Raw genomic sequence first — 24985 nt, 5'->3', positions numbered from 1 at the left:
CACTTAGTATTTAAACATTTAAACTCAAAGCAAACTGGGGCAATTTCTTTCAAAAATACGCAAAAAATGGGAATTAAGAAATTAGAAATTTTCCATAAATTGCTAGGCGTTTGTAAATTTAGAAAAGTAATTTTTTTAAAGGCTAGGGAAAAACTATATTTATAATGATCATAATTACACATTTATAATTATGTGTTTATTGTAGCACTTTCTCATAATCCTTTTTTAAAAATGTATCATTATTGTCTTTTTCTTTCATTTTTGTATATATATCATGGTCATTATTTCAAAAGAAAGGTAGTGACAAAGAGCCAATGTTTGCCTTGAAAAGCTTATTTTCATCTGTTTTTTCTATTAATAAACAATACAAAAAATACACTACAATGTTAACATGTAGACTAAGAGCCGGCCTCGATAAACAAGATAATAACAAACATTATGCACAAGACAGTAAGCATGGCAATAAGTAGTGCAACAATTTCTGGTTTCCATTTCTCCCCCCCAAAATTTTTGTTTTGTTTTTTCTTTTATAGCTATTTATTATTTAAGTAGGCTAGTATTACAATCAGCTATCTCTTGGTCATAACAGTTTGTTTTCCCCATCAAATTAATTTTTTAAACACATTGTCTTTACTGATATTGTGCCAATTATCATAATACAGAAGCTTACAAAAGCTGCATCACTTCTAAAATTATTTGTTTATTTAACAATTAATTTCATAAAGGCTACCTCGAATGTGAGCTGTTGTGCTGCTGTCTGTTGTTGCTGTTGAATGTATATATTTCAATATATTCAACAATATACTTTTTAAAGTATTTAGGAAAAAAAGGAAATTGTAGTCTTTTCCATCACAATAGGGAAACTCCATCTGCTGAGTAAGATCATGTGACACAACTACAAGCTCCAGAGCAGCTACTGAGAGCACTGTGGCGACTGTTTTGTTTAATATGCTTTCCTCCAAGGCCAAGAATAAACTTTCCATCTCAGTATATTTCATATATTTGGAATATTTTTGCCATAGTTTTTATTCACATTGGATAACTGTTCATCTGTACTGGAAAATAAATTCTGAGGAGCATTTTTGATCAAAAAGCTGAGGAACAGTTATGTACACATCATTTATAAATAAAATGAGACAAAACTGTTTTCATGGATATTTATTATATTTATTCTCTTGAAGCCAGCTTCTTCAACCATCTTAGAAAAAAACTATTTTGCAAAGAATTAATTTTTTTCTTCTTTTACCAATTAAAATATTCATTTACAAACAAGAAAAACTCTGTATATATTGTATTATGAATGTGATACAGCCAAAAGTCAGATAGCAGCTGTAAAATGATGAAGTTAATCTGTTAATTGTTTGTTCTCTGCTCTGTTTCCTCTCAGGGACTTTCACTCACACGCTTCTCTCCACTTCCACGTAACAAAACACAAAATTATACTTTATTTATATCCTGGAGTTGTCATTGTGAACAGTAAGGCTTAATTAAACCCCACAAAACACACGGACCATCCCGCACACATTGCACCAACCCTGTTCTTGCAACGTTCAACACCCACTGAGAGGAGTTTTTTTCCCGAAAAAAAAAAAGGCTTCAAACAAGACAAAATCAAATATAAACTGATCTTTATATCATCTGTATGAGCAAATCCAGCAGGCACATGAAACCAGATGATATAAACATCACTCTTCTGTGCTGAGGCAGATTTAAATATAGAAAGTAATTAAGAAACTATCAAATAAACTAAAAAATAAAATCTTATCATAACATTGCATAGACAAGTGATCCTTCAACGCCCATCAGTGCACACCCGAGGGTCTTATACAATATGTACCATATTTATACATTCACATTTGTCCCCCAGTTTCCCTGAAAATAAAACCAGGTGATATATTTTCCCCAGTAAACACTTATGTTCCACTGCATAAATCAAACTGTACATTTCTTCCACAACGCTCATTCATTCTGATGCTAATTACAAACACCACTGAGCAAAACCATAAAAATCACGTAATATCGCTCAACAAAATGTTGGTGATCTTGTCACATGGGCAATTTTGGCGAAGTTGACTGGCTTCTACCGAGGACAAGACTCATCTGGAAGACAGAGAGACGAAAATGGAAGGTAAATAAGGTGAATCGAGGATTTCTATTCTAGTTTATTTTACATCTTTGGAGTTGACTTCATCCCATTCACCAACAGCGACATTTATGGCTTCCTGAGGACCATAAATGCAACCATACCGTTCCATTTGCTCTCTAATAACATCCATTTCTAACACGCATACTTTTTTCACTGCTGCATTTAAAACCAATGTTTTGACAGTTTATTTTTTCCGCTGAACTTGTCCACACTGCTGAAGCGCTAACATTTGCAAAAACTCTGAAAACTGGTCAGTTTTTTGAAGGCTAGTGCAGTTTTTCTTATTGTCGATAAATCCCATAAAAAGACCAAAGCTAACGTTGAACGTCCGGTCACACCATTGTTTAAAATGAAAAAAATTCTCAGCAAGATCTGGCCTTGGGGGTCTAAAATTTAGGAAGCGACTGTAGCTTATTAGCTGTGGTACCATTGCCTTTTAATTAGCATCCTCTGTCATAATATAAACTGTTTCACAAAAGAGCAAGCAGACATGAAAAAGGAGTCAGTGGTACAAAATGTTAATTATTGCTCATTACAGGTCTTTTCAAAATAAACTTGTTTTCACAAGAAATGTACAGTTTCCTCTTGCAGTCAGTTTTCAAAATAAACTTAGAAAGTTGGTAAACTTTGTTTTTACGTATACCTCCTTAGGTGTCATCATGACATCATGGTTTGGCTTAAAATAACTACATTTGTTACTATGTGACATAAGAGCATAAATACACATACTGGCACACTACTTTGTTATGAAAATAACTCGCTTTACTTTTGGTTTCACACAGGAAACAAACAGCAGGCTCCCTGTTGAAAGTCCAGAGTTTGTTTGACCCATCCACCTTCCCTCCTGCCCGCCCTACGAGTATTTTCTCGCTCTTTATACTGTGGCAGTTCCTCATAAAGGGTGTCCCTGAGCATCAGTGTCTGATGCTCAGGGCTGCTGACCAAGCGTCAGTATTTGATGAGTCGTGAGTTAGACAGGGACGCTCTGGTGCAAAGAAATAAGCTAAAACAGGCTCTGGCTTCACAAGAAAAATAATAATTCACTGTTGATTTGGGTGTTTTCCTGGGATTTGTTGACAATAAAAAAAGGATCTGGTAGAATATCGACAGACATGTAATATAAGAAAAGTTTAACACAGTGAAAATGAACAGAATAGAAAAACCATCTCAGCCTGAGTGAAGTCCGAACCTATCGACAGTTTCACAGTGAGACATCAAAACAATCTGAATCCATAATCTCACTCATCACACGTTGTGTTTTTTGAGAAGGGGGTGACACTGACCCACTCTTAGACCCCCTCCTGTTGCAATCCCCATGTTCCTTGTGCTTTTGGACACAATCGGTCCTCCGTCCACTTCAGCCTCCTCCTCCTGCGCCTCGTCTCCCTGCAGCCTGTCGATCCTCCACAGGTCGTGAGGGTAGGGGGTACACGCCAGCATGGAGGTCTCTGATGGGTACTCGCACACCTGCTCCAGCTGGTCCTCGTCAAAACACACCTTTCCCTACAGACGTGAGTAAAGAGAAGATTATTTTACTTTTAATCCAGTCAAATGAATATTAGAATTTTTCTTTTATTATTGTGGGTTTTTTATTTGTTGCTTCGTTCCTCACTGGCTCTGCAGACCATTTGACATGCACTCAAAAAGGGTTAAAAATACTGACAGCATAATAATAACCTCACAGGTGGCATTTGAAGGTGTTTTGCATGTTTTGTGTTTTGTATTATGCTTTGTATTTAAGGCAGCTTTAGCGTGGTCTCATGTCCTGGGCACGCCGCTTGGCCAGACATACTTTAGTTTAGCATAGTTTAGCATTTGTTTACTACTCCTACTTTCCCTGCAGTTGTATTGTTGTATTTATACTACTATTATTATTACTGATTTTTATTTTCTTTATTTATCTATCTTGTTTTGTAAAAATAATAATAATAATATTTTGTTTTTGCAGTTTTTTTTGCAGAGTTTTTATTGTTTAATTATTAATCATTATTATTATTATTATTATTTTTCTTCCCCTTTTTACTTTATTTTTTTACCATTAATTTGTATTATTTGTTTCTGTTGTGATGTAAAGTTTTGATGTCTTGGACCCCAGGAAGACTAGCTTGTCACGTGGGCATCAGCTTATTGGGATCCTTATAATAAACAAATAAACAAATCTGTGTGAGATCTGTGTCATTACTGTAGTGACCATACTGTCCTTTTGTTGAAGTGCTGTCGTGTAAGTCACTCTTGGGCTGACTGAGATTTCCATTTGTGTTTATTTGGAAAAAAAAATTATTTTTTTTTTTGCCACTTGCCCCACACTGCTTGCAAAAATAAAACTGAAACATAAACTAACTAGTATTGGCTGATTTACTGCATTAAACAAAAGTGCAAAAATAACATGGAAGCTCGTTTGTCAATATGAACACACGTTTCACTGGGATTGTGATGAATTCATTATGGTGGGTGGAGAGGGGTCAAGTCAAGTCAGGTTAGTTTATTTATAAAGCCTGTTATCAGAAATCACAATTTCCCTCTGTCCTTCGAATAAGGAACCCCCCCAAAAAAAACGTATAAAGGGAAAAATAAATAAGGAGGAGGTGGCTGAGTTTAACAAACACTGGACCTAGATGTAGGAAACAAGCGTTCAAGACCAATAAACAAATTGCAGTGTTTGTTCTACTCACACATGGGGGTTTTTTGGCAACATCGGTGCGTAAACGTAACCATCATCCCTTCTAAACGCCGACCCCTCCTGGGTCAAAATGCCACCTGGACCCAACCAAGTACACTGTCTTGCTGCTTACGTCTTTTGAGTTGTATTTTTTTGCATCAAAATATAACGCAAAAGGCTGCCCCCGGCATCATTTTAGTGATGTGTGTGGCCTCTGCCCAAGGGACAAAATATGAAGAGCCCGGATGCGATCACATAGCTTGAGAGGTTTCTACACCATCTCAATTCAAGGAAGCCTTCGAGTTCTGATTAGTTGATTAGTGACAGAATAAATCCTGTAGCAGGTTTTCAAATTGACATCACATTAACATAATTTGACTCAGTACTGATCCAATTTACCTGCCAGATTTGAATACAATCACAGGGGTGGGCAATAAATCAGTATCATATGGATATCGTGATATGAGCCTGGATATTGTCTTAGATTTTGGATATTATAATAACTTAAGTGTTGTCTTTTTTTCTGATTTTAAAGGCTGCATTAGAGGAAAGTGATTAAGTTTTATTAAACTTTCCAGACTTGTCTCTCATTTACCACTTTATCGTCACATCCACATTATTCATGATTGTTTATAAAAATCTCATTGTGTAAATAGACAACATTACAATTTCAGCGTTGTTGTAATATTGATACTGAAGTAACTGGTCAAAAATCTTGGGATATTTGATTTTCTCCATATCACCCTATACTGTGAAAAGACCACAGAATTTAATGACAAGAAACTCTGTTTTACTGTACAGATAGTAAAGAAAACATGGCAAAATATGGCTACCAAGTTATTAAAGGGTTTCAAACACTGTGTATTAATTATAAAATTATCTTCAAATCAAATCAAAATAAAGCATTGCATGGAAATGGAAAATAATGTAAAAAAAAAAAAAAGGTGGGAATTAAAATGACCATTTTTGCCCATGTTGCAGCAGATTTTCTCTCATCTCTCTACATGATCAAATGTAACCAAAGCTTTGAGTCAGTGAGGTCTCGGTCTGCGTCTGTGAGATGTTTGTACTCTGTCAGTGTAATGTTAACTGACAGCGTGAGGCTTAGCACGGCCGAAATACTCCGTCTGCGGAGTAATTACTGACTGAACGCTTCACGCACCAACTTATTGATTATTCAGGGACAGACACAGATAAACAACATGCAAGCAAAGCAGAGACTTTGATTACAAGTGTTGGAAAAGAAGAACGTTTAGCTCGTCTTTGCTTGGACTGAAGGATATTTGCGTGGAGTTGTTTACCCAAAGGTCAGCGGGGTGTAAACACACCCGACAGAAACCAGGCCGATGGGTCAGCGCAGAACATCCACAGTGTGCCTTATAATAACAGCCCTGATGTGAGCAGTAGTAAACACACCCAGTGGTGCAGAAATGTACGACCACGCTGTACACACGGTTCGAGTTAGCACAGCTTCACCCTGACGGCAGCTGTCTGCAGAGGAGTGCAGATAATAGCTCTGCATTAGAGAGGCTGGGCGAATCATGCTAAGGAACAGGAGGCTAATCCTCCCTCGCTGAACCCGATTAACCGGGGCTAACACAGCAGGACGGCAGAGGCACCGGGTGAGACACAGAAACTGAAAGAGAGGGAGAATAAACAAGCGAAAGAGGGAAGTTTTCAAGCAGGAAGTTAGTATTTATATTCATATCTGACCACAGTTCTTCACAGGTTCAAGTCTGCTGGTGCAGTCAAGTGTTACTCTGCATTCAGAGGAGTGTTACTGAGACTACTGCCAATTTAGGCTTTTATAGTTTAAGAAAACAATATTACTCCTTTCTTAAGCATGCATGGGATTGCTTACAATATACTACATGTGGAAAAAAATCTGATATAAACAGATAAATAAATAAGTAAAAAATGTCAGATTTTTTTTTCATTTTTTGCATTTCATCCCATTCACAAACACTGTAAAAATGTATACTACAGATAGATATATAAATGGATAAGATTGTGACAAAAATGTCAGATTTTTAAATTTAAAATAAGAAAAAAAAACGCCAAAAATTCATCTCATTTACAAACAAGGTGACAAAAAAATTCTAATACAAACAAACAAATAAATAAATAAATAAGCTTGTGACAAAAATGTCAGATTCTTAAAAATCAATTGAGAAAAAAATATCATAATCTTTCAATTTAAGTTTCAAGAGTCTGAATCAAGCCACACAGGGTGATTTTCATGGGGCGACAGTCCGAGGTAACAGTATAAACATGTAGAGGAAAATAAACGAGGAGGAAGACGAGGACAGGCAGGTCACCCCCCTCTGTGACATGATGGCATGGGTTCAGATGGGGGAGGGAAGGAGGCCTGACGTCAAACAGTCTGAAGGACATCAACGAGAGAGCGACAGGTGGTCAGAGAATCACCGCCGTAAAGTGGTCACTAAAGTGGCGGCTAAAAGCGGACTTAAAGGTAACTGATTGTTCATTTCATTAGAGGTCACCGCGTCGAGCCGATCGAGAGCTGGACTCATTTATCTGCATCAAACTCCAGTTTCTTTTTTACTCGTGTCCATTAGTTGAGTCATTTTAAACAGATGGTGTCTGAGTCGTTTTTGGCGATTTAAAAGTGGGCACAGCGTCACTTCCTCGTGTCTCTCGTTTGGAGGAAGTGAAGTGTGAAAGAGGAAGTGAGCAAAAACACGCAGTGTGACAGGGAGTTTCTGTTAAATAAAAGCTCTTAAATCCGTCCAGTATGACTGTCAAACTGTCATCTTCTATTGACCATCGTGGAGGTATTTTCACTTCTTTCTCTTTCCACTTCACCCACGTCAGACTAAGAGAGCTGGCGGCCTGCTGTCAGTTACAGTCAGCCATGCTGCGGAGGGTCAGCGTGGTCAAAAATGACTCTGCCAAGACTCCAGTCTAACAAACCAAACCCCCGCTACCAAACAGCCAAGAAGACACAAAGAGAGATTTGTCTGAGGGGAAGAGAGGGCTGACTCGACAAAAACGGCAGAATTGGGGCAAGGGAACGAGGAAGCAGCCTGCAACACACTCAGTGACTGACTGAGGGGACTTTACCAGAAGTTTAACAACTCATATGCAAAAAATACATTAAAAATCAATATTATTCCTGTAAAAAATCAGCCAGCTGCAATGAAACACATAAATACAGTCAGATGCATCCACACAGGATAGTGTTTCAAAGGACAGACGGTTTATTTCTGCTCTGAGCTCCTCTCCCACTCTTTCTCAAACAAGGAGTGGATTCAGGAAAAGTTTAAAAGAGGAAGCAGAAAGTCCTAACATGAACTTTGACTCTGGTGAAATTCGTTTGTAGAAAAAGTCGATTCTGCTCAGACTGAATTACTGTAAATACCAGCACGGTGTCTTCACATGCATTCACACAGACACGCATGTGACGTTGGGTAAAAACAGAATGGAGAAATGCTGCTATTTGTTGTGGTTTAATCCTACAACAGAAGCTTAAACTAAAGGGTGCAACATTAAACACTTTTCAGTTGTAAATACCTTAATTTCAAGAGCAAAGTTAGACTAGGGAACAAAGCAACAATCGGTTTATTTTCTCTGTCTTTCTGCACTTCCAAAAGTATGTCTTTTTTTCGCTGCTGCCCACATGTTAGGCTAAAATATGCATGGTAAAATCATGATCATAGGGTAGAAGTCAAAAGTCTGCAAAGAATCAGACCACAGAGGCAAATGGCAAAGCAGATGACTCCAGGATTTTATGGCTAAGAATCAAGATGTCGTGCCTGATAAGGCTTTAACCGGCTTAGGTCGGTGTCTGTGATCGTACTTCTCAATCAAAAGGGATGTTCTCCCAGAGAGAGGGAATTCTGCTCGACAACCAGGGACGGCGATGCCCTCTGGACCACCTCCGATGACTTTTAGAAAGCAGGGGAGCGCCCGTGCTTTTGAAATCTGGCTTAGTCTGACAAGATTTTGAAATCAGAAATCTTCCAGTTTGCCTTTTTGCAACATGACATATTAAAGGTCCAGTGTGTAGGATTTAAGTGGATATCTTGGCAGAAATTGAATGTAATTTAACAAGTTTTCTTTAGTGTAAAATCACCTGAAAATAAGTAATGTTATGTTTTTGTTACCTTAGAATGAGCCTCTTAGATATACCATGGCAGCAGGTCCTCGTTTAAGATGACTGCCATGTTGCACCACAATATTTCTACAGAGCCATTCACGTTTTTGTGTTTTTGTGTTTTTGTGTTGGCCACTATAGTTAGCAGCTTCTGCAACAAGAGCGTCAGACAAACACTGTTTTTCTGACGTGAAACTGCTATATTGAGTGTTTTTACAGTTTAAATCACCGGGTGTGTTTGTTTTGGAGAGGATGGACCTCTGTGGACTATTCAGCTCCTGAAAAGATGTTTTGGTTGCAATCTGCAGTCCTCACGATTAGATGGCAGGAAACAAAACATAAATCTTACACACTGTTCCTTTCAGTTTCCTGGAAGATGCTGATAATCTCTTTGCAGCTTTTTGGTGCCATTGCTTGTTTGGTTGGGAGGACAATAAGGCCGTTGTTCTGTTTTCATTAATCTGAGTGGAAAACAAACAAAAAAAAAACAGTTTCCACTCACCCTTTTCGGTGTCCCTCCTTTCTTGATCAGACACGATTTCTCTAGATTCTGATATCCGCCAATCACCTCAATCTCCTCCACTGTGGGGTACTTCTTCTTCACTGGCTCGGGCACAGTGGAGGTCACCTGGGCCTGCTGCGGCGAGGTCTTTGCAGGTTTCGACCCTGCTGCTGTAGATCCCGTTGTGGACCCCGTCACTCCTCCTCCACCTGCAGGCTTCTTTGGGGTGATTGTGATGGTGGCACCTCTCTTCACATGACCTCCAGAGGCACTTCTGATGGAGAAGAGCGTGGGCGATGGGGTGGGAGATGGAGAGATGCTCGGAGACGGGGCGGGAGATGGGGAGCTCGGGGAGGAGGCCGGCGTCGGGGCGCTATCAGAGGGTTTCAGAGTATTGTCCGGAGATTGGCTCCTGAGGAACGAGGGGGGGGCGGTAGTAGTTTGGCTACATTGTTTGAGCTGAGATGTCGGAGAGCAAATACGCCGAGGAGACATTTTGGGGTTTGACGTTTCTTGAGCTTTCTCAGGTGTGGCGTGGTCCTTCACCTGGTGCTTTAACGCTCCTCTGGGGCTTTGCTGTTTTGTCTCTCTGTCCTTGCGAGGAGCGTTTGGTGAAGACTTTTCCTGCTCTTTTAGCTGAAACTGCTCTATCTGTCGTTGTATCGTCTGAACACCACAAATGTCCTCACCTGGGAATGTTTTGCCGTCCCCCTGCTGTGCGTTTGACATGAGAGGCTTCACTTTGACAAGGTGCACTGCCGGGATGTCCACAGTCCTCTCCCTCAGACACAAGCCCGACCTTGAGCCAACTGTTTCCAGGTTGTAGATCCGACTCATGGCTGCAAGGGAGTTTGGATGAGACGGCAAAGGGGAGACAGATTGCACAGGACTTTGAGGCGATGTATATCCCTCCTCCTCCTCCTCTGAAAGCTCCTTCTCCTCCTCTTTCTCCTTTTCTTCTCTTCTGGTCTCCTGCAGGCGCCTCAGCTCTTCTTCCACATGTTTCAAGGGATCACTCTCATCATCAGATATCTGTGAGCCGTCAGAGATAACTTCGGAGGCAGCAGTTCCGTACCCACTTGTAACTTCCTCTCCTCTGATGGCTTGTGAGTGCGGGACAGAAACAGGAAGCTGAGGACATGTTTTCAACACGCTGACTTCCTGTGTGACGTCAAATGTAGCCGTGGTTGTCTGCGCTGATTCGTCTTCCTGTCCCCTCTCCACTTCAATCTGCCTCTTCCGCATATGAGCTGCAGCTTCCCACTCTTTCTCTACTTCAGTTCCCCTCTCGTCTGTCTGAGTGTCATTTGCTTCCGCACCCTCGCGCCCGCCTCCATCTTGTGCCTCCCTTTGTCTCAGCCTCTCCAGCTCCCTTTGTCTGATTTTCTCTCGCAGGGACTCGATGCGGCTCAGAGGTTTCCCGATCCTCCAGCTGTCCCTCTTCTCAACCCCCTTACCTTTCTCCCAGTCTTGCCCCTCATCGCTTTCACTCTTTTTTCTCTCCACCACTTCTTCGGCGACGTAAAACACACTTCTGGGGATTTGGATCTCGAGGGGACCTGGTTGGATTCCCATGGGTGCAATCCTTTTCGGAGATCTGGGGGTTACGTCATGAACTAAACTCTCCAATCCAACATCCTGATCTGATCCTTTGGGCATTTCAGACGCAGCCTTGAACGCCCGTTCTCCTTTCTCGTTGCTATAAACTGTTGTGTCTCCTACTTTTTCTATTTTACTTATAAGCTCCTCTGTGTGTTGGGACAACAAAGAGTGCAGGTAATGTCCTTGTGGCCCTCTGTTCGGGTCTCTCGCTCTATCTGTGACCGCACAGAGCAAACTGGAGCACTCTGTGAAAGCTGATTGACTCCTCTGCAAACTTTCAGTAGGGATCGAGCTTCCCTCTTCTCTCTGAATATCCTTTTTGTCACAAACTTTCACCTCAATCTCGGCATCTTTTTCTCCACACATCTCTAAACTTTTCTCCCCTGTCTGTCGCTTCAACTCTCCCCCAGCTCTTGCTTTCCCATCCTGCCTGATCGCGACTCTTCTTGCAAACGAGATTCCCTCTGTGTTTTTCACCGACGCCACTGTGAACCCCTCGTCTCCATCTGTATCACCCGCCCTCACGTCGACAGGCTCAACTTTTTTAACTTCACTCCTCTGCTGGGTGGAGATATCTGCGTCATTTCTCTTCTGCATGTTCCCCGTCTTTTCACTCTCATTTTTAAAAAGTCCATCTCTATGTTTTCCAAACCAGTCTTTATCAAAAAGACGGGCGCAGCCCGGTTTGATCTTAGCCGTGGTTTCTTTCCCCAAACCTGCAATGTCGACCCACGGCGCTACGCTCTTATCTGAATGTATCCTTTCACGCATTTTCCTCTCATAAAACCCGTCATCATCTAAACCATTCTCATTTGCAGAGACGACACGATCTGAGAAGCTAGACGATCGCTTTGGGACACCTTTCAGCAGCAGATTCCTCACGTCCGCCTCAGATTGCTGCTCATCTTCATCTCCAGAGTATTTTCTCCTCCCGGGTCGGAGAAAATTGTCAGAGCTTTTGGATCTGGACGGAGGCTTGGGGTGCTGTCCGAATTTACTCAGCAGCTGGCTGACCCTCCCTCCTCGATCGACGAACACGTTATCGTCCAAACTGTCCTTCCTGTCGTCTTTAATAACTGTCGCCTGTCCCCATGGTCTCTCCTTCTCTTTCTCTCTCAGCCAGGACATGTCTGTTCTGAGCTCCCTGCCCAAACTCTCCTTCCTCCCGTCCATGCTACACTTCTCTCCATCCGAACCTTTCCCTCCTCCTCCTTCTGGACTCCTCTCTTCGGGGCTTGCCGATGGCTTTATGATGAGAACCTCAGAGGCTCGGATCTCGGTGATGCTTCCTCCTCCTGCCAGGATCTCCCTCAGGTCCATCTTCATCCCTCTCTTCCCCTGGTGCTCCTCCTCGGGCCTCTCTCTCTCCGCCTCCCTCCATCTACTCCTTCTCTCCTCGCTGCCTTTCCTGTCCTGCTCGATTATTATAATATTATCAGCTCTTATTGTCCGAAGACAAGGGACGTGGGGAGAAAACGAACTGGCTGGCTGATCTGTCTCTTTGTCCTCTTCGTCTTTTCTGACTTTGAGGAACTCTCGCTCCCTGACTGCATCTTTAACTGACTCTTTCCATTGGTTGCTATTCTCTCTGTCTCTTCCTTGACTCCTGTCTCTGCTCCTCTCCCTCTCCCGTCCTTCACTTAAATCTCTAAATCTCTCTATTTTCAGCTCTATATCGCTCCCTCTCCCCAACTCTCCTTCTTGACCCTTTGGGCTCAATTTTTCTTTCTCCTTTTCTTGCTCGTTCCCTCCTTCTGCATCCCTGCCCTTCCTCCATGCACTCTGTGTGCGAATAAATGGGTTTTCATGAACCGGGACTATAGTTTCCACAGACACCTGACTCGCTTGTTTGACCTCTCCATCGAGCCATAACCCGTGATCTGGACTAAGTGACATCTCACTTCCCAAACTGACTGTCACAAAACTGTCCAAGTCACTCAGACCATCAGACGCAGATCTGACGTCCACCTGCAGCAGGCAGACGTCTCTTTCTTTTTCTCTGTCACCCAAATTGTCCTGCTTCGCCTTCCTCCGCTGGATGATCCCTCGCTTCCAGGCGGGCATGCTGGCAAACTTCTCCTCCTCTTCTTTCTCTCTCCTCTCTCGCTCCTCCTCCTCTCTCCTCTTTTTCTCCAGCAGGAGTTGCTTCCATTCGGGCAGAGAGGAGACAGACATAACAGAAAAAGATTTTGGGACAAGATGGTTGTCGTTCTTCTTTAGAGTCTTTGGGAATTGTCTGCAAATAGGGAAATTATTAAGTTAAATCACAAACATGTTAAATAAAAATGTGCATCATCCAAAATTTAAGGTTTCAGACATAATAAAATAAAAAGTGATAGGTGTTTTAATTGCTTTTATAAAGATGAGAATTAATGCAGAATCAGTGTCAACACAAGTTTGCAATCTTAGTCTAACTTTATATTTTACACAGAATAACACATCAAACTTCATCAAATGAACTTGCAGCACTTAATGCACATGCAACACATAATCAGTTTCTGCCTTACAGTGATATTAATGACGGAGATGTTAAATTAAACTCACCAAAACCCAAAGATATCAGTATATGCTCTCCGGCTTTGCTCTTGTCATCTCCACTTGTGCGTCCTGGTTGTGCGTAAAACGCTCCACTGCTCGACGGAAAACCTCCTAACTTAACAGATTAATCTGTGCTGTCAAAACGGAGGGTTTTAAAACGCTGAGAGACCCGGTCAAATCACCCCACGTCCCGACTGTGCAGCAGAGCATGGAAACACCTCGGTCGGTCGGTATAGTAGTAAATGTTTGCAGCCTCGGAGCGGCAGCACTGTAATCCTTTAATTACATTAAATTCTGTCAGGAGAGTTTAGTGGCACACACCATATTGTCGGACCTAAGAAAAGGCGTTTAAAGAACACAGCCGTCTGCCCGAGCAACAACCCCCCCACCCCCACCCGAGTCTCATCCCTCCGTCCCAGCAGGGCTAATTGGAAAAGAGGTGGAGGTGGAGGGGTGTGTGAAACGCGCTGTGGTGTCAGCAGGGCAGAGCTGCAGGAGTTTGCCTGACCAGGCGTGATCAGCCTCCCTCATGTGGCAGTTTTTAAACTTAACTATTTCCATCCCTGATTTTTTTTCATGCAAGAACACAAGATTTAACTTTCCTTCCTATTATACTCTTTACACTCAACAGAGGAATGGACTGAAACCTTATTTAAACAAGACAAGTGAATATAAAACTTAATAAACCAATCCACCTGAAAATGGTCAACCAAAATTAAGTCAAAATAAAGGCAACATGTTGATAATGTAATCTAATTGCCAGAAAAAAATGTTGGTATTGTATGTTTTGCAGATACTTTGAAACTTTCAACAACACAAGGAAAAAACAAGGAAAACAGTTTAAGGGCCTTGCAAGAAATACTGTGAAGGCTCTGTAAAATACAATCCCTTTTATCCGACTGTTCTGCCTGGAAATGCAGCTATGTCTCAGAGAATTTTATGGCACTATCTTGGCAGGAAAGACAGGGTTGTCTCAGCCCTGAAAAAAAGAAACACACCTGAAAAGAAGACATGAACAGCAATAAGAAATAAACATGTTTCAAACAGACAGCAAGCAGCTTATTACATTTAATGTACATGAAAACTGAAAATACTGAAAATTATTAGTGAGGCCACAGTGCAGAAAAGTGATGCTAGCATAAAACATGTTAAATCCAAAAAAATTACAGTACATTGAAATTCAAGAATTACAGACTTGTCTAGAAAAGGCGTAAAATACCAACCGCATTCACTTTGTTCATGATGTGATCCCAAGTGAGGAAATACATTCATAATCTCAGAAACACTGAGAAACTTGTTTTTTCATTATAGCTTCATATAGCAAATCTGTGAAAAAGCTGCATTTTTTGTGCGTTTTGCCAGTGTGACGTCTCCGTGTGACATTTTTTTTAAGGACAATTAAACTTGAAATAAGTGTGCAGAGAATTACAGCGTACCTGCAGCTGAGACATGGAATGTAACAGCCTATAAAAAAATACAACATGTTAAACAAAATAAATTCAGTGTAGTAAAAAAGCACTTTTAATGACCCATATGTATTAAAGTCTATTTTAAAAAACTTTCAAGGCCTTGATTTTTTCCCCCATCAAATTCACAAACTTTCACAGATTTCTAGGAAATTTGCCTGCAGGTTCATCTTCTTTGTTAAGACAGGTATAACTTTTAGCATGTACAATTATTATTATTTTTTAACTTTAAAGGATTTCACAAGTTTGCTCTTGTTTTTCACAAACAAAAGTTAAGTTTTAAGCATGTATTTAATTTTCCAAGGATTTTAAGGACATTTACTTGCAGATTTTCTTTTATCTTCTCTGCAAACACAAGTCAAATTTTAAGCATGACTTTAATTTTTTTATGTTTCACTTTTTAGGGATTTTAAGGATATTTACCTGCAGGGTTCCTGTTATCTTCTTTGCAAACATAAATAAAAATGTTAAGCATGCAATTAATTTTTCAAAAATTTACGGGTATTTACCTGCAGGTTTGCTGTTATATTCTTCATAAAATAAACTTTTAAGAATGTATTTCAATGCAAACACACAAACTTTCAAGGATTTCAAGGGTTTTTATCTGTTGGGGTTACTGTTATGTGTATTGCAAACAAAAGCAAAGTTTTAAGCATGTATTTTTTAAAAAATATAAATGTTTAAGGATTTATATTTACTTGCAGGTAAAAAAAAAAAAAGTATTTTAATGAAAATTCACAAACTTCCATGGATTTTAAGGAACCATAAGAACCCTGATATATCTTTTTTTCATAAATTTAATCAAAATGTATCGATATCCTTAAAAAATATAGCTATTTCATTATTTTAAACAGTTAACACAACATCCTAAATAGCAGAAGGATTTGCGTTTTAAAACGGTAAATAAAACTCTCCCTCTTTAAAATCAGGCAGTGAAAATAAAAAATAAAAAATTCAGTGTCAAGTTGTGTCATTACTTTCAGCGCAGCAGATAACCAGGCTCATTGAGAAGTCATCTTGAAAACAATATTCCTGGTAATCCTAAAGACAGCAGTCAGCTTCTCATCGCACCTTCACAGACCGTCACTTCACTTCTCCTTGGGGTCGTTGATGTCGGCGCTGCCCCGGCGCGGCTCCACAAAGAGCTGCAGCTTCCTGTTAAGCTGGACGCAGAGATAGGCTAAATCCTGTTTGTCCAGAGAGTGTGCCAGGGCCAGGTAGGCTGACAGCGTCCCCGACAGCAGGAGCCTGTCCAGAGACAAGGCCGGCAGGAGCCACAGCACGACGCCCAGCTCCAGGCACACCGGGTGGCGGAGGTGAGACAGGAGGCGCTGAGCACGAGGCGACTTGTGAGACAGGGGGTCCCCTAAACCGAGACACTCGTAATACACCTGAGAGACCAGAGAGGACGGAGAGAGACACATCAGGTTCAGCAGCGGCAACAATAAAAAGTCTGTTTATGTTTGATCTCTTTCTAATACGTCATTTTTTTCTGTTTTGGCATCAAATCAAAATGAGAATATTTTGATCTGCGTTTCTGAATCAACTGAAATTTTGATCCTCTTGATGTTTTTATCTGAGCCTGATGATGTCTGGTCTAAAACATTTCGGGCCAGAAGTTCGGCTTGTTTCTGTAAACACAAATTTGTAGTAATGAAAATCTAATCACAATTTAAGAGGTCGCCAGAAAATCTATTTTAATACATCTTTTTGTGTAAATTTAAAGGGACAGTTCACACAAAATCAAATATAACTATTACTAATAAATCAACTGTAGATCTATTAATCGGTCTAGATTGTTTCGGTGTGATTTGCAGGGGGTTTGAGATATTGGCCGTAGAGATGTCGTCCTTCTCGTTATTATATTTGAACCAGGTGCGATTTGTGGTGCTCAAAATGCCAAAAAAATACATTTGAAAAACTCAACTGCAATGTCTCTTCGCAGAAATCACAACCCGGTAGCTGAATGTAATCCAGAGACTTTGTTGTGAGCAGTTTCCACGTAGGAACTATTTTCTCTCTACCAAACTACAACCTTCAACTACATCGCTGCTCAGGAAAGACGGACGCATTCATCTACTGCTTGCTCACCTAATGTTACAGCTCAGCCGACGAGGACACCATTAATCTCTAAGCACGAGCCTCTCATCCGTGAATAGACGCACGCTTCCCTCTGAATGGTGATACTGCTGGTGGACGTAGTTCTGAATTCGGCTACCAAACGTGTGTGTGTGTTTTTAGCAGCACATTGCAGCGTTTTCCCAGTAGTGTCCGTAGCACCAAACCTGGGTGTTTTTTGCAGACACATTGCACTGTCTCACAGTTGTTTTTCACCACCCAGTCCCTGCGTTTCCAGTATCTTCCGCCCCCACACATGGGTATTTTAAACCAAAACATGACCATGACTTTAACCTTTTTGTGCCTAAACTCAACCACTCCTTCACCACAGCCTGGTTGAGAGATGTAAAGTTTCAAAGTGGCAGCTACATTATACATCACCCCCTCCTCTCTCTTTGTTTCCTGACATCTTTCAGATGTTTTGCTATTTAGTTCAAATGTAAGACTGACAAATCACCTGCTTGATGCCCATCAGTTCAGGGTAATCAAAGATCATGAGGATGCTGCAGATGATCGCCCAGCAGAGGAAGTGCAGACTGAAGCAGAGCAGAGGGAACCAGATACTCCAGGGTGCATGACGCACGGACCACAGACAGGGGGCGCCGGTCACAGGCTGCCAGTAACACATCAAGATCTACCACAGGAAGAAACAGGATAATGATGCAGAGTGTTCGACTATAACTGAAATCTTGCAAAATGTAGTAAAATATCAGTAAAATATTGCAATACAATTGTTTTGTTGTACCTGGAGTGTCAGTGCGGTGGTGAAGCAGTATGCCGTCCTGTTCAGGGCCCCCAGCACTGACTGTAGGGCCTGTTTGACAGGTGACCAGGCGAGCAGACTGTGCTGCGTAATGAAGAGAGCAAGCAGCCCCAGATCCACGACAAGAGACCCGAGCACAGAGCTGTCCTGCAGGGCCGCCGACCACGCTGTGGAGTCTTACATCAGAGCAAAAAAGGTCAAATCCTGATCAGGGGTTGCACCTAAAGTTAACCCTGAGCGGGCATCAGGGTTTATTTTCCGGAGTTTATTTCAATGTGCAGTCTTTTTGCACAATGTAACTAACCAGTGATGGTCTATTTACACAATATTATACACGAAGGCACTGAGAACACACAACTATTGTCTGTAGGCACTCAAGCATTAAACATCCACTGCTACTGCAAAATTATATACAAACACAACCCAGAGTTTCATTGAACCACGGACCTCTTTCACTGTAAAGATGTAGTCCTTCTCACTCTCACTGTGTTGAATTTTTAATTTGGAGTGTTAATTCAAGCCAAATAACCAGTGAATTTTGTCTAAAAAGAAGCAACAGTGTAATGTAAAAAGGTATTAATGCAGTACTTAAGGTTTTAGTACTTAGGCATTTTTGGACGTATCTGTACTTAACTGGAATTTTTACATTTCTGCCAACTTTCCCTTTTATACCACTGCATTTAAATATATAATTTTACACCAATACATTTCCCCTTTGCAAAAAAGGTAAAATAAAAACAAAAAAAAATCTTAAAGTGTAATGTAGGCTCAATTTCCAAGATGGTGTTCATGATAATAAGAAATACACTTCTCAAAACTCTGAACACTTTCTTTTTTTATAAATAGCATTTAATTGCACTTTTACCTTAATACTTTATTTTATTTAACATAGTCCACAAGTCATTTTCTGGTAAAATATCTGTACTTTTACTCGAGTATGGCTTCCACATAACCTAAATTCCCATTGCACAGAAGAAAAGCAAAAATGTTGTCCTCCTTCTAACTCTTGTTGTGTTGAATTTAAGAAATAAAAGTTAAATTAAAAAAAATTATATGTTTCTTAGTGTGGTAAGTATTTAGTCCACATAGAGAGGTCGCTTGACGTGGCTCAAACCCACTCACGCCGAAGCTTCCATGCAACCATGAATAATTATAACAGAATTACATATAAACATTACTCTGCTGGGTGTTTCTGCATAATGAGTACAAGTTCTGTTACTTTTGGTACATTTTTAGCATATTTCAAATACTTTTTCTGGTAACAGAGTATTTCTCTACTGTGGTTTTAAGTTGAATATCTGAGTATTCTTGCAACACTGGTGAGAGTATGCACAGTACACAGTATATAGATTCACACTCACCATGTCCACAATTAAATATCCACAGCTGTTACACACTTCCGGGGTCTAGTAAGTATTTAGTCCTCATAGAGAGGTCGCTTGAAGCTTAACACCGAAGCTTAACTAAAATTGGGCAAAATAATCAGTAATTTCTGCCAAAATAAGCTACATCTTCGGTTTTTGATTAAAAAAACAGTCGTTTCAACTGTTTTCTCTATCCTTTGCTGACTCTATTTAACAGATAAATGTTTTGACGTGTGTCTGTTAAAAGATCAACCAGCTGAAAAAAGGTTATCCGCCCAACGTGGGGCTCGAACCCACGACCCTGAGATTAAGAGTCTCATGCTCTACCGACTGAGCTAGCCGGGCGCTGCCCCCTTGTGGCGTGTGGACGTAATTTCAACTATGAGTGATGAGAATTCATGTCATACAATTTCTTTAGGGGCTTTTTTGTTGACTATGAACCATATTTTAGTCATATTATAAATGATGTACGATGCAGCTGTTGTTACAGCGTGGCTAAGTGTTATAACGAAGCCGCGACAGGCGTCTCATGTAAACTGTGGCTCACTGATAACTGCTCCACTAAAGTCACATAACTTCCCCCCAACAGCAGCACAGCAGCTTACCTTGACATAGTGTCGTATCCCCGGTGATGTTGTGGTAAATGGCTCGAAATGATATAAACCGGATAAAGTCTGCGCCGGAAACGAAGACAAACGCAAAGTTTAGCAGAGACACGGTGCAGAGAGCCCAGCCACGTACCGTGACTGACGCCATTTCAATCAGCGTTTAACTTCATTTACCAACACTGGTTTCTTCCGGGAGTTTGTGGTAATGCTGAATATTAACGCAGTGTGGCGCTGTGGACCCACGTCTTACACCATGTGAGAGCCACACACATCATAAAGTGTGTGAACAGCCAAAAACTATGAAAAAAAGTTGCAAAATAGGCAATATATCTGTTTTACAAACAAAGAGCAGAACAGTTTGGTGCAAAAATGTGCAAATTATTGTCTAATGTGCAAAACTTCACAATATAATGTATAAAGAAAATGTGCAATTACGTACAGAGATGGTAACAAAATATGTCTATATGTGCCTTATATGTTTTATATGTTGAATCTCATTTTGCATTTTGTTTTTATGCTTTTTTCATCTTTAGTGGACATAAAGATGTGGGCCCTATATATTCATATCTATCCAGTTCTTTGTAAAACTGCTGTGCACTGTTGCATATTTCTATCGAATAATATGTTGGTGTAAGTTTCTCCATTAATGAGAAAGTTTTGTTATCTGGAATAGGAGGGATGCTGTTTGTGAATGTTTGTTCTGTTTATTTACAAATGAACAAAAGCGTTTCAAAAGCGACAGGAAAATTGTTCAAAATGCTACAAATTCATCAACTTAAACATTTATCTTTTTAATGGTTTACAATTAAAAAACAATGCAGGAAAAAAAAACACAGAGAGATGTCAGATGAGGTCAACCTCACCACTGTAGCACTCCACATGGTAGTTTCTGTCATATGATACCACTCGAACAGACTCTGTAGATCCCTGAAACAACCAACACATGGAGAAAACTGTTCTGGTTATTTCTCAGACACTAGAGTATCAGTTGCAGCTATTTTCCATTGATGAAACAATAACGTCAGCTCACCTCGGCTGGCAGTATTGGCCCCCTGCATGCAGCACACAGAGGAGCTCGGACCCTGAAACCACAAAGAAGTCTCAGTAACACAGAAACTCACAGTCGCTGTGGGTGTGACCAGTCTCATGTGTGGCTCGTCTGGCAGGGTTTGGTTTCACCTGTTGCCAGAGGTGTGAATCAAAGGGCTCGGCTCACAGTTCATCCTGTATAAGAGACTCACCTGTAGTAGTCGCTGACACAGTAAACTCTGCTGTCTGCGTCCACAGAGAAAGGCTGACCCTCCAGACTCCGTCTGCAGACCACACAGCGGAAACAGGACGGGTGGTAAGACTTCCCACGAGCTTGGAGGACCTGACGATGTAAAATGAGCTTGTGTTTACACCGTGTAAGAGCCAGAGGGAAGTAACTGAATGCATTTACCAAACAACTGTACTTATGAGCAGCCTACGGTTTTAAAGCACTTCTACTTTACTTGACTATTTTAATTTACTGCTAATTTATCAATAATTATAAATAATTAATCTAGTCCATGACATTTGATAGAGAGTTATATTACTTTTTACTCTATTTTTCTTTCTTTTTAAATTCAGTATTATTTCTGAAGACAGATATCAAACGATGATATCAAATTTCTTCACGACCTTGTAACCTTGTAGACTAACCCTGACCCCTATGACCCCTATGACCCCTATGACCCCTGTGTTGGAAACAACTGCACTTAACTATGTGTACCCTGTGTATAAAGCAACAACAGCAGAAAGCTGCTTTCATGTTTAAGCATCAATAATGGTTAAATAATAATAATAATAATATTATTAATAATAATAATAATAATCATAATAATAATCATAATAAATAATAGATTCACACTCACCGTGTCCATGATTAAATATCCACAGCTGTTGCACACTTCCGGGGATGGATGAACTCCTGAGTACTACATTAAATAACAAAACAAATCACCCATAACATGTCAGGTTATTATTTGTTGTACATTTTAATACAATACAACATTGTAACTGTGCATGCAGCCATTATATTCTCACCAGAAAATCATTCTCACAGTAGATTTTTCCTGACGCTGTATAAAAAGGCTTCCCGCTGAGCTTTTCACCTAAACATGGACAAAGAATATGTTGAATATTTTCCATAATGTGACATAAAGTTATCTTTAAATGATCATTTTAGCCATAAAAATAGAGATTAACTGAGTTTTTGAGTGATGAACTCTTAAATAATACCCAATTTTTAGTGTTGACTGGTAACTTATGAAACTGTAATGTTAAAAACAGAAATATAAAAGATTTAAATTCATTTTTTTGAGGAGATTTGAGGTATTTTTGGAACCAAAAACATCCACAGTCACATGAAGGGGACTCACTGCAGACGCTGCAGGTGAAACAGGTGTTGTGGAATAAATGTCCCATCGCCCAGCAGGCTCTGCCCTCGCCGTACACCGCTTTACTGCAGCCTGTACAGCTTCCTGAATACACAACACAAAGAAACTGTGAAAGCTGACCCACTTTCATTGACTGAAAACATACTTTACAGACTGACAACAAACATGCTGTAACTCTCATCTGTTAGAAAGGTAAATATTCAGTGTTTTTCTTCCTTACCAAAGTACAGACTGGAGCTATAACTTGGGTCCATCTCCTACAGTTGTCTCTGCACAGACTACAGTACGACCGTCTGGGGGTCTAATTTTACGTGCGGTGCAGACAGCTGTAAGGGGAGCTGCTCTCTGTGTTTATGGGTGTTGCATTCAGTGCTTTTACCGTTTTTGGGGGCAGCGACTCTTCAGACCGCCTGACCCCTCCAGGGTGGCTGAGAGGGTGGCAGTAGACAAGGATAACTTTCTTTTACCTCAAATTAAAACTCAGTATTTCGATACTTCTGGTGGATCTGCACAAATAAGATTATTCACAATTTTTCATACAGATGGGTCTTATTGTCATGTGAGAAAAATGCTTAAAAACTGAAGTGACTTCTGCACTAAGAATAACTAATTTTCTTGGTTTCAGCACCTGCGGTTCTGCAGCGAGGAAGAGTACTTAAATAAAAGTTGCAGTATTACAGGGTGGAAATACTCTGTAACAAGTAAAAATCATGCAAAAATCACTACTAAAATAAAAGGACTCATTATGCAGAAAGGCCAATGTCAGGCCAAAAATATTATATCACCAGATTCTAATTATTGAATTAATGTGTAAATCCATTGTTGGTAAATCTGGAGCTAATTTTAATTACTTTAAAATTCTGCTGGGTGGTAAAGTTTTAAGATAAGTTTTACTTATCCTTGGATTTTACATCACAGTCTATGTCTTGATAATATTCTTTATTATTAGTCTGAATCTGGCAATGCAGAAGTACTTCAAAGTTGTAAGTCAATGTACTTTCAGATCTTTTAAGTAAGTAAAAAAGCCAACACAAGGTCGTGAGAATATTGATGTATCATTAGATATCTGTCTTCATCAGAAACAGTGCCGAATTACATTTCACGAGCAATCCCCTGAAAATGACTGGTGCTAAAATATTTACTGCAACCTTTAGTCATAAAAACATTCGCACATCATAACCCGAGGCTGCTCATATGTCTTGTGTTACTGCCCTCGTGTGGACTGTGGACTGTTTAGACATTTTATATCTCATGACCCAGAATCAGACACGCCCAAATAACAGTTGAAAACAAAAGCTGGTATCTGTGCCAAGTGAGCAGAACTTTTTTTTTATACATTCATTAATGACTCTTTAAGTATAGTTTTTATTTTATGTTTCCTTCCCCTATTTACTGTATGTCTCAAGTTTTTTTTATTTATATCTGTTTTAAAATAATCGAGAAAAAAGAGGTGAAGAACAAGAGAGCAAACAGGATGATGAAAATGAAAAACATATGTTTGGATAGATTTGACGAAAGACAAAATATTTCACAATCTTGGAACTTATCAGTCTTACACACACAATAGACAAGTGTTCGTAACACCATTTAACATTACACAACTTTTAGTGTCTCCTGATTTGCATTCAGTAGGTCAGAGTTAACTATCTGTCAAACACTCATTTAACTCCACTAAAGAAACTTTAGCCGTGAAACTCTCCGCAGCACATGTTTGGCCGTCCTCAGTCGACGAGTAACATGGGAGGGGAAGTGTGTGACAGCTGCTGGTTCTTCACTGAGGTCTCTTGTTAAGACACACTGAAGCTGTTTAAATTCACCACACCGCCCACTCTGCACGCTGTCTGACTGGTTCCACAAAAAAACCCAAAAAATACCTCAGTGTCACTAGTGTTTGAGTGTAAACGTGTATGTTTTGGGGATCAAAGTGTCCTCACAAAGTCAAAAAGACGAGGTCAAACCTTTTACCATTCTAACTTATTTGATTTAAGTTTGGGGTGTAAATGAGGAAATTATAAAGCTGAAATTAGGCCATTGAAGTTAAAACTGCAGCATGAGGGTTCATTTTAGGAGTTTGCATTAAAATAGAGGTACATTATTTTAGTGAGGGAAAGCTAAAGCTTTCAAAAATGTAGCACAAAAGTGTGTGTTTGCCCTCAGGTATGTTTCTGTGCAGGAATGTCTGCGTCATGAGGCATGTGGAGGCAGGAGGAAAGCCTCTGCAACATGGGAGTGTCATTCAAATTAACATGAACTGACTATGAAGACACAAAAGACTACAAAGAGATGAGAAAAGGACTGCAAAGGAACACAAAACAACAAAAAAGCAATAAAAAAAGCATAAAACTACCTGAGACACAAAATAATGATAAAGACAGACTATATAACCACACAAAGGGGCAAAACAACCAGAACGAGTCACAAAATAACTACAAAGAGACACAAAATTGATGAAAAAACAAAAATAAAAACTGACTTTAGAGAAACACAAAACGACCTCAAAAGGACACAAAATGACCAAAAAAAGGCATAAAATTATTTTTAAAAAAATCCCACCAACCTCAAAGACACAAATTACCTTGAAGAGACACAATACAACCAAAAAGAGACACAAAATTACTACAAAGAGACAAAGAACAACCAAAAAAATGACTAATTAACTCAGAAGAATGAAACTGGCCTCAA

At 40.1% G+C, this 24985-nt stretch overlaps 3 protein-coding genes and 1 non-coding gene across 5 annotated transcripts; all 4 read right to left on the bottom strand.

The window, feature by feature from the left end:
• Nucleotides 1-1143: 1143 nt before the first annotated feature.
• Nucleotides 1144-14445, bottom strand: ppp1r18 (protein phosphatase 1, regulatory subunit 18). Of its 2 annotated transcripts, XM_088090192.1 has the most exons (4): nt 13571-14445; nt 9425-13262; nt 3430-3649; nt 1144-2100 (listed from the first exon to the last, which is right to left on the bottom strand). In XM_088090192.1, exons 2-4 carry the CDS (start codon nt 13199-13201, stop codon nt 2081-2083), a joined length of 4017 nt encoding a protein of 1338 aa, XP_087946318.1. In that variant the 5' UTR covers nt 13202-13262; nt 13571-14445; the 3' UTR covers nt 1144-2080. The 2 variants fall into 2 exon arrangements, with proteins under 2 accessions (XP_087946318.1, XP_087946317.1); XM_088090191.1 differs by having other exon boundaries at nt 1144-3649.
• Nucleotides 14446-14601: 156 nt separating this feature from the next.
• On the bottom strand, nt 14602-20076 carry nrm (nurim). The gene is made up of 4 exons (XM_042506736.2): nt 19881-20076; nt 17894-18087; nt 17606-17782; nt 14602-16421 (listed from the first exon to the last, which is right to left on the bottom strand). Exons 1-4 carry the CDS (start codon nt 20029-20031, stop codon nt 16119-16121), a joined length of 825 nt encoding a protein of 274 aa, XP_042362670.2. The 5' UTR covers nt 20032-20076; the 3' UTR covers nt 14602-16118.
• On the bottom strand, nt 19548-19620 carry trnak-cuu (transfer RNA lysine (anticodon CUU)). Its single transcript has one exon. It is a non-coding gene; the product is annotated as a tRNA-Lys (tRNA).
• Nucleotides 20077-20565: 489 nt separating the features above from the next.
• On the bottom strand, nt 20566-22643 carry limd1b (LIM domains containing 1b). Its single transcript, XM_042507026.2, has 7 exons — nt 22524-22643; nt 22286-22387; nt 21951-22018; nt 21779-21841; nt 21125-21255; nt 20914-20965; nt 20566-20810 (listed from the first exon to the last, which is right to left on the bottom strand). Exons 1-7 carry the CDS (start codon nt 22555-22557, stop codon nt 20727-20729), a joined length of 534 nt encoding a protein of 177 aa, XP_042362960.2. The 5' UTR covers nt 22558-22643; the 3' UTR covers nt 20566-20726.
• Between the last annotated feature and the right edge of the window lie 2342 nt (nt 22644-24985).

Source organism: Plectropomus leopardus, chromosome 17 (assembly GCF_026936395.1).
Source record: "Plectropomus leopardus strain MGB_pleo_1.0 chromosome 17, ASM2693639v1, whole genome shotgun sequence".
Taxonomy (NCBI): Eukaryota; Metazoa; Chordata; class Actinopteri; order Perciformes; family Serranidae; genus Plectropomus; species Plectropomus leopardus.
The sequence above is the reverse complement of the archived record's forward strand: the minus strand, read 5'-3'. Positions and strand labels throughout refer to the sequence as shown.

Coding starts and splice junctions, on each gene's coding strand:
- nrm (XM_042506736.2), bottom strand. CDS start 20,031: ATGGCGTCAGTCACGGTACGTGGCTGGGCTCTCTGCACCGTGTCTCTG. Junction 18,088..19,880: donor GGATACGACACTATGTCAAG/GTAAGCTGCTGT, acceptor CTCTGATGTAAG/ACTCCACAGCGTGGTCGGCG. Junction 16,422..17,605: donor AACTGATGGGCATCAAGCAG/GTGATTTGTCAG, acceptor CTGGTCTCTCAG/GTGTATTACGAGTGTCTCGG.
- ppp1r18 (XM_088090191.1), bottom strand. CDS start 13,201: ATGTCTGTCTCCTCTCTGCCCGAATGGAAGCAACTCCTGCTGGAGAAA. Junction 3,650..9,424: donor AAGGAGGGACACCGAAAAGG/GTGAGTGGAAAC, acceptor TCACGTCTGTAG/GGAAAGGTGTGTTTTGACGA.
- limd1b (XM_042507026.2), bottom strand. CDS start 22,557: ATGGACCCAAGTTATAGCTCCAGTCTGTACTTTG. Junction 22,388..22,523: donor TAGCTCCAGTCTGTACTTTG/GTAAGGAAGAAA, acceptor TTGTGTATTCAG/GAAGCTGTACAGGCTGCAGT. Junction 21,256..21,778: donor GATATTTAATCATGGACACG/GTGAGTGTGAAT, acceptor TTACATCGTCAG/GTCCTCCAAGCTCGTGGGAA.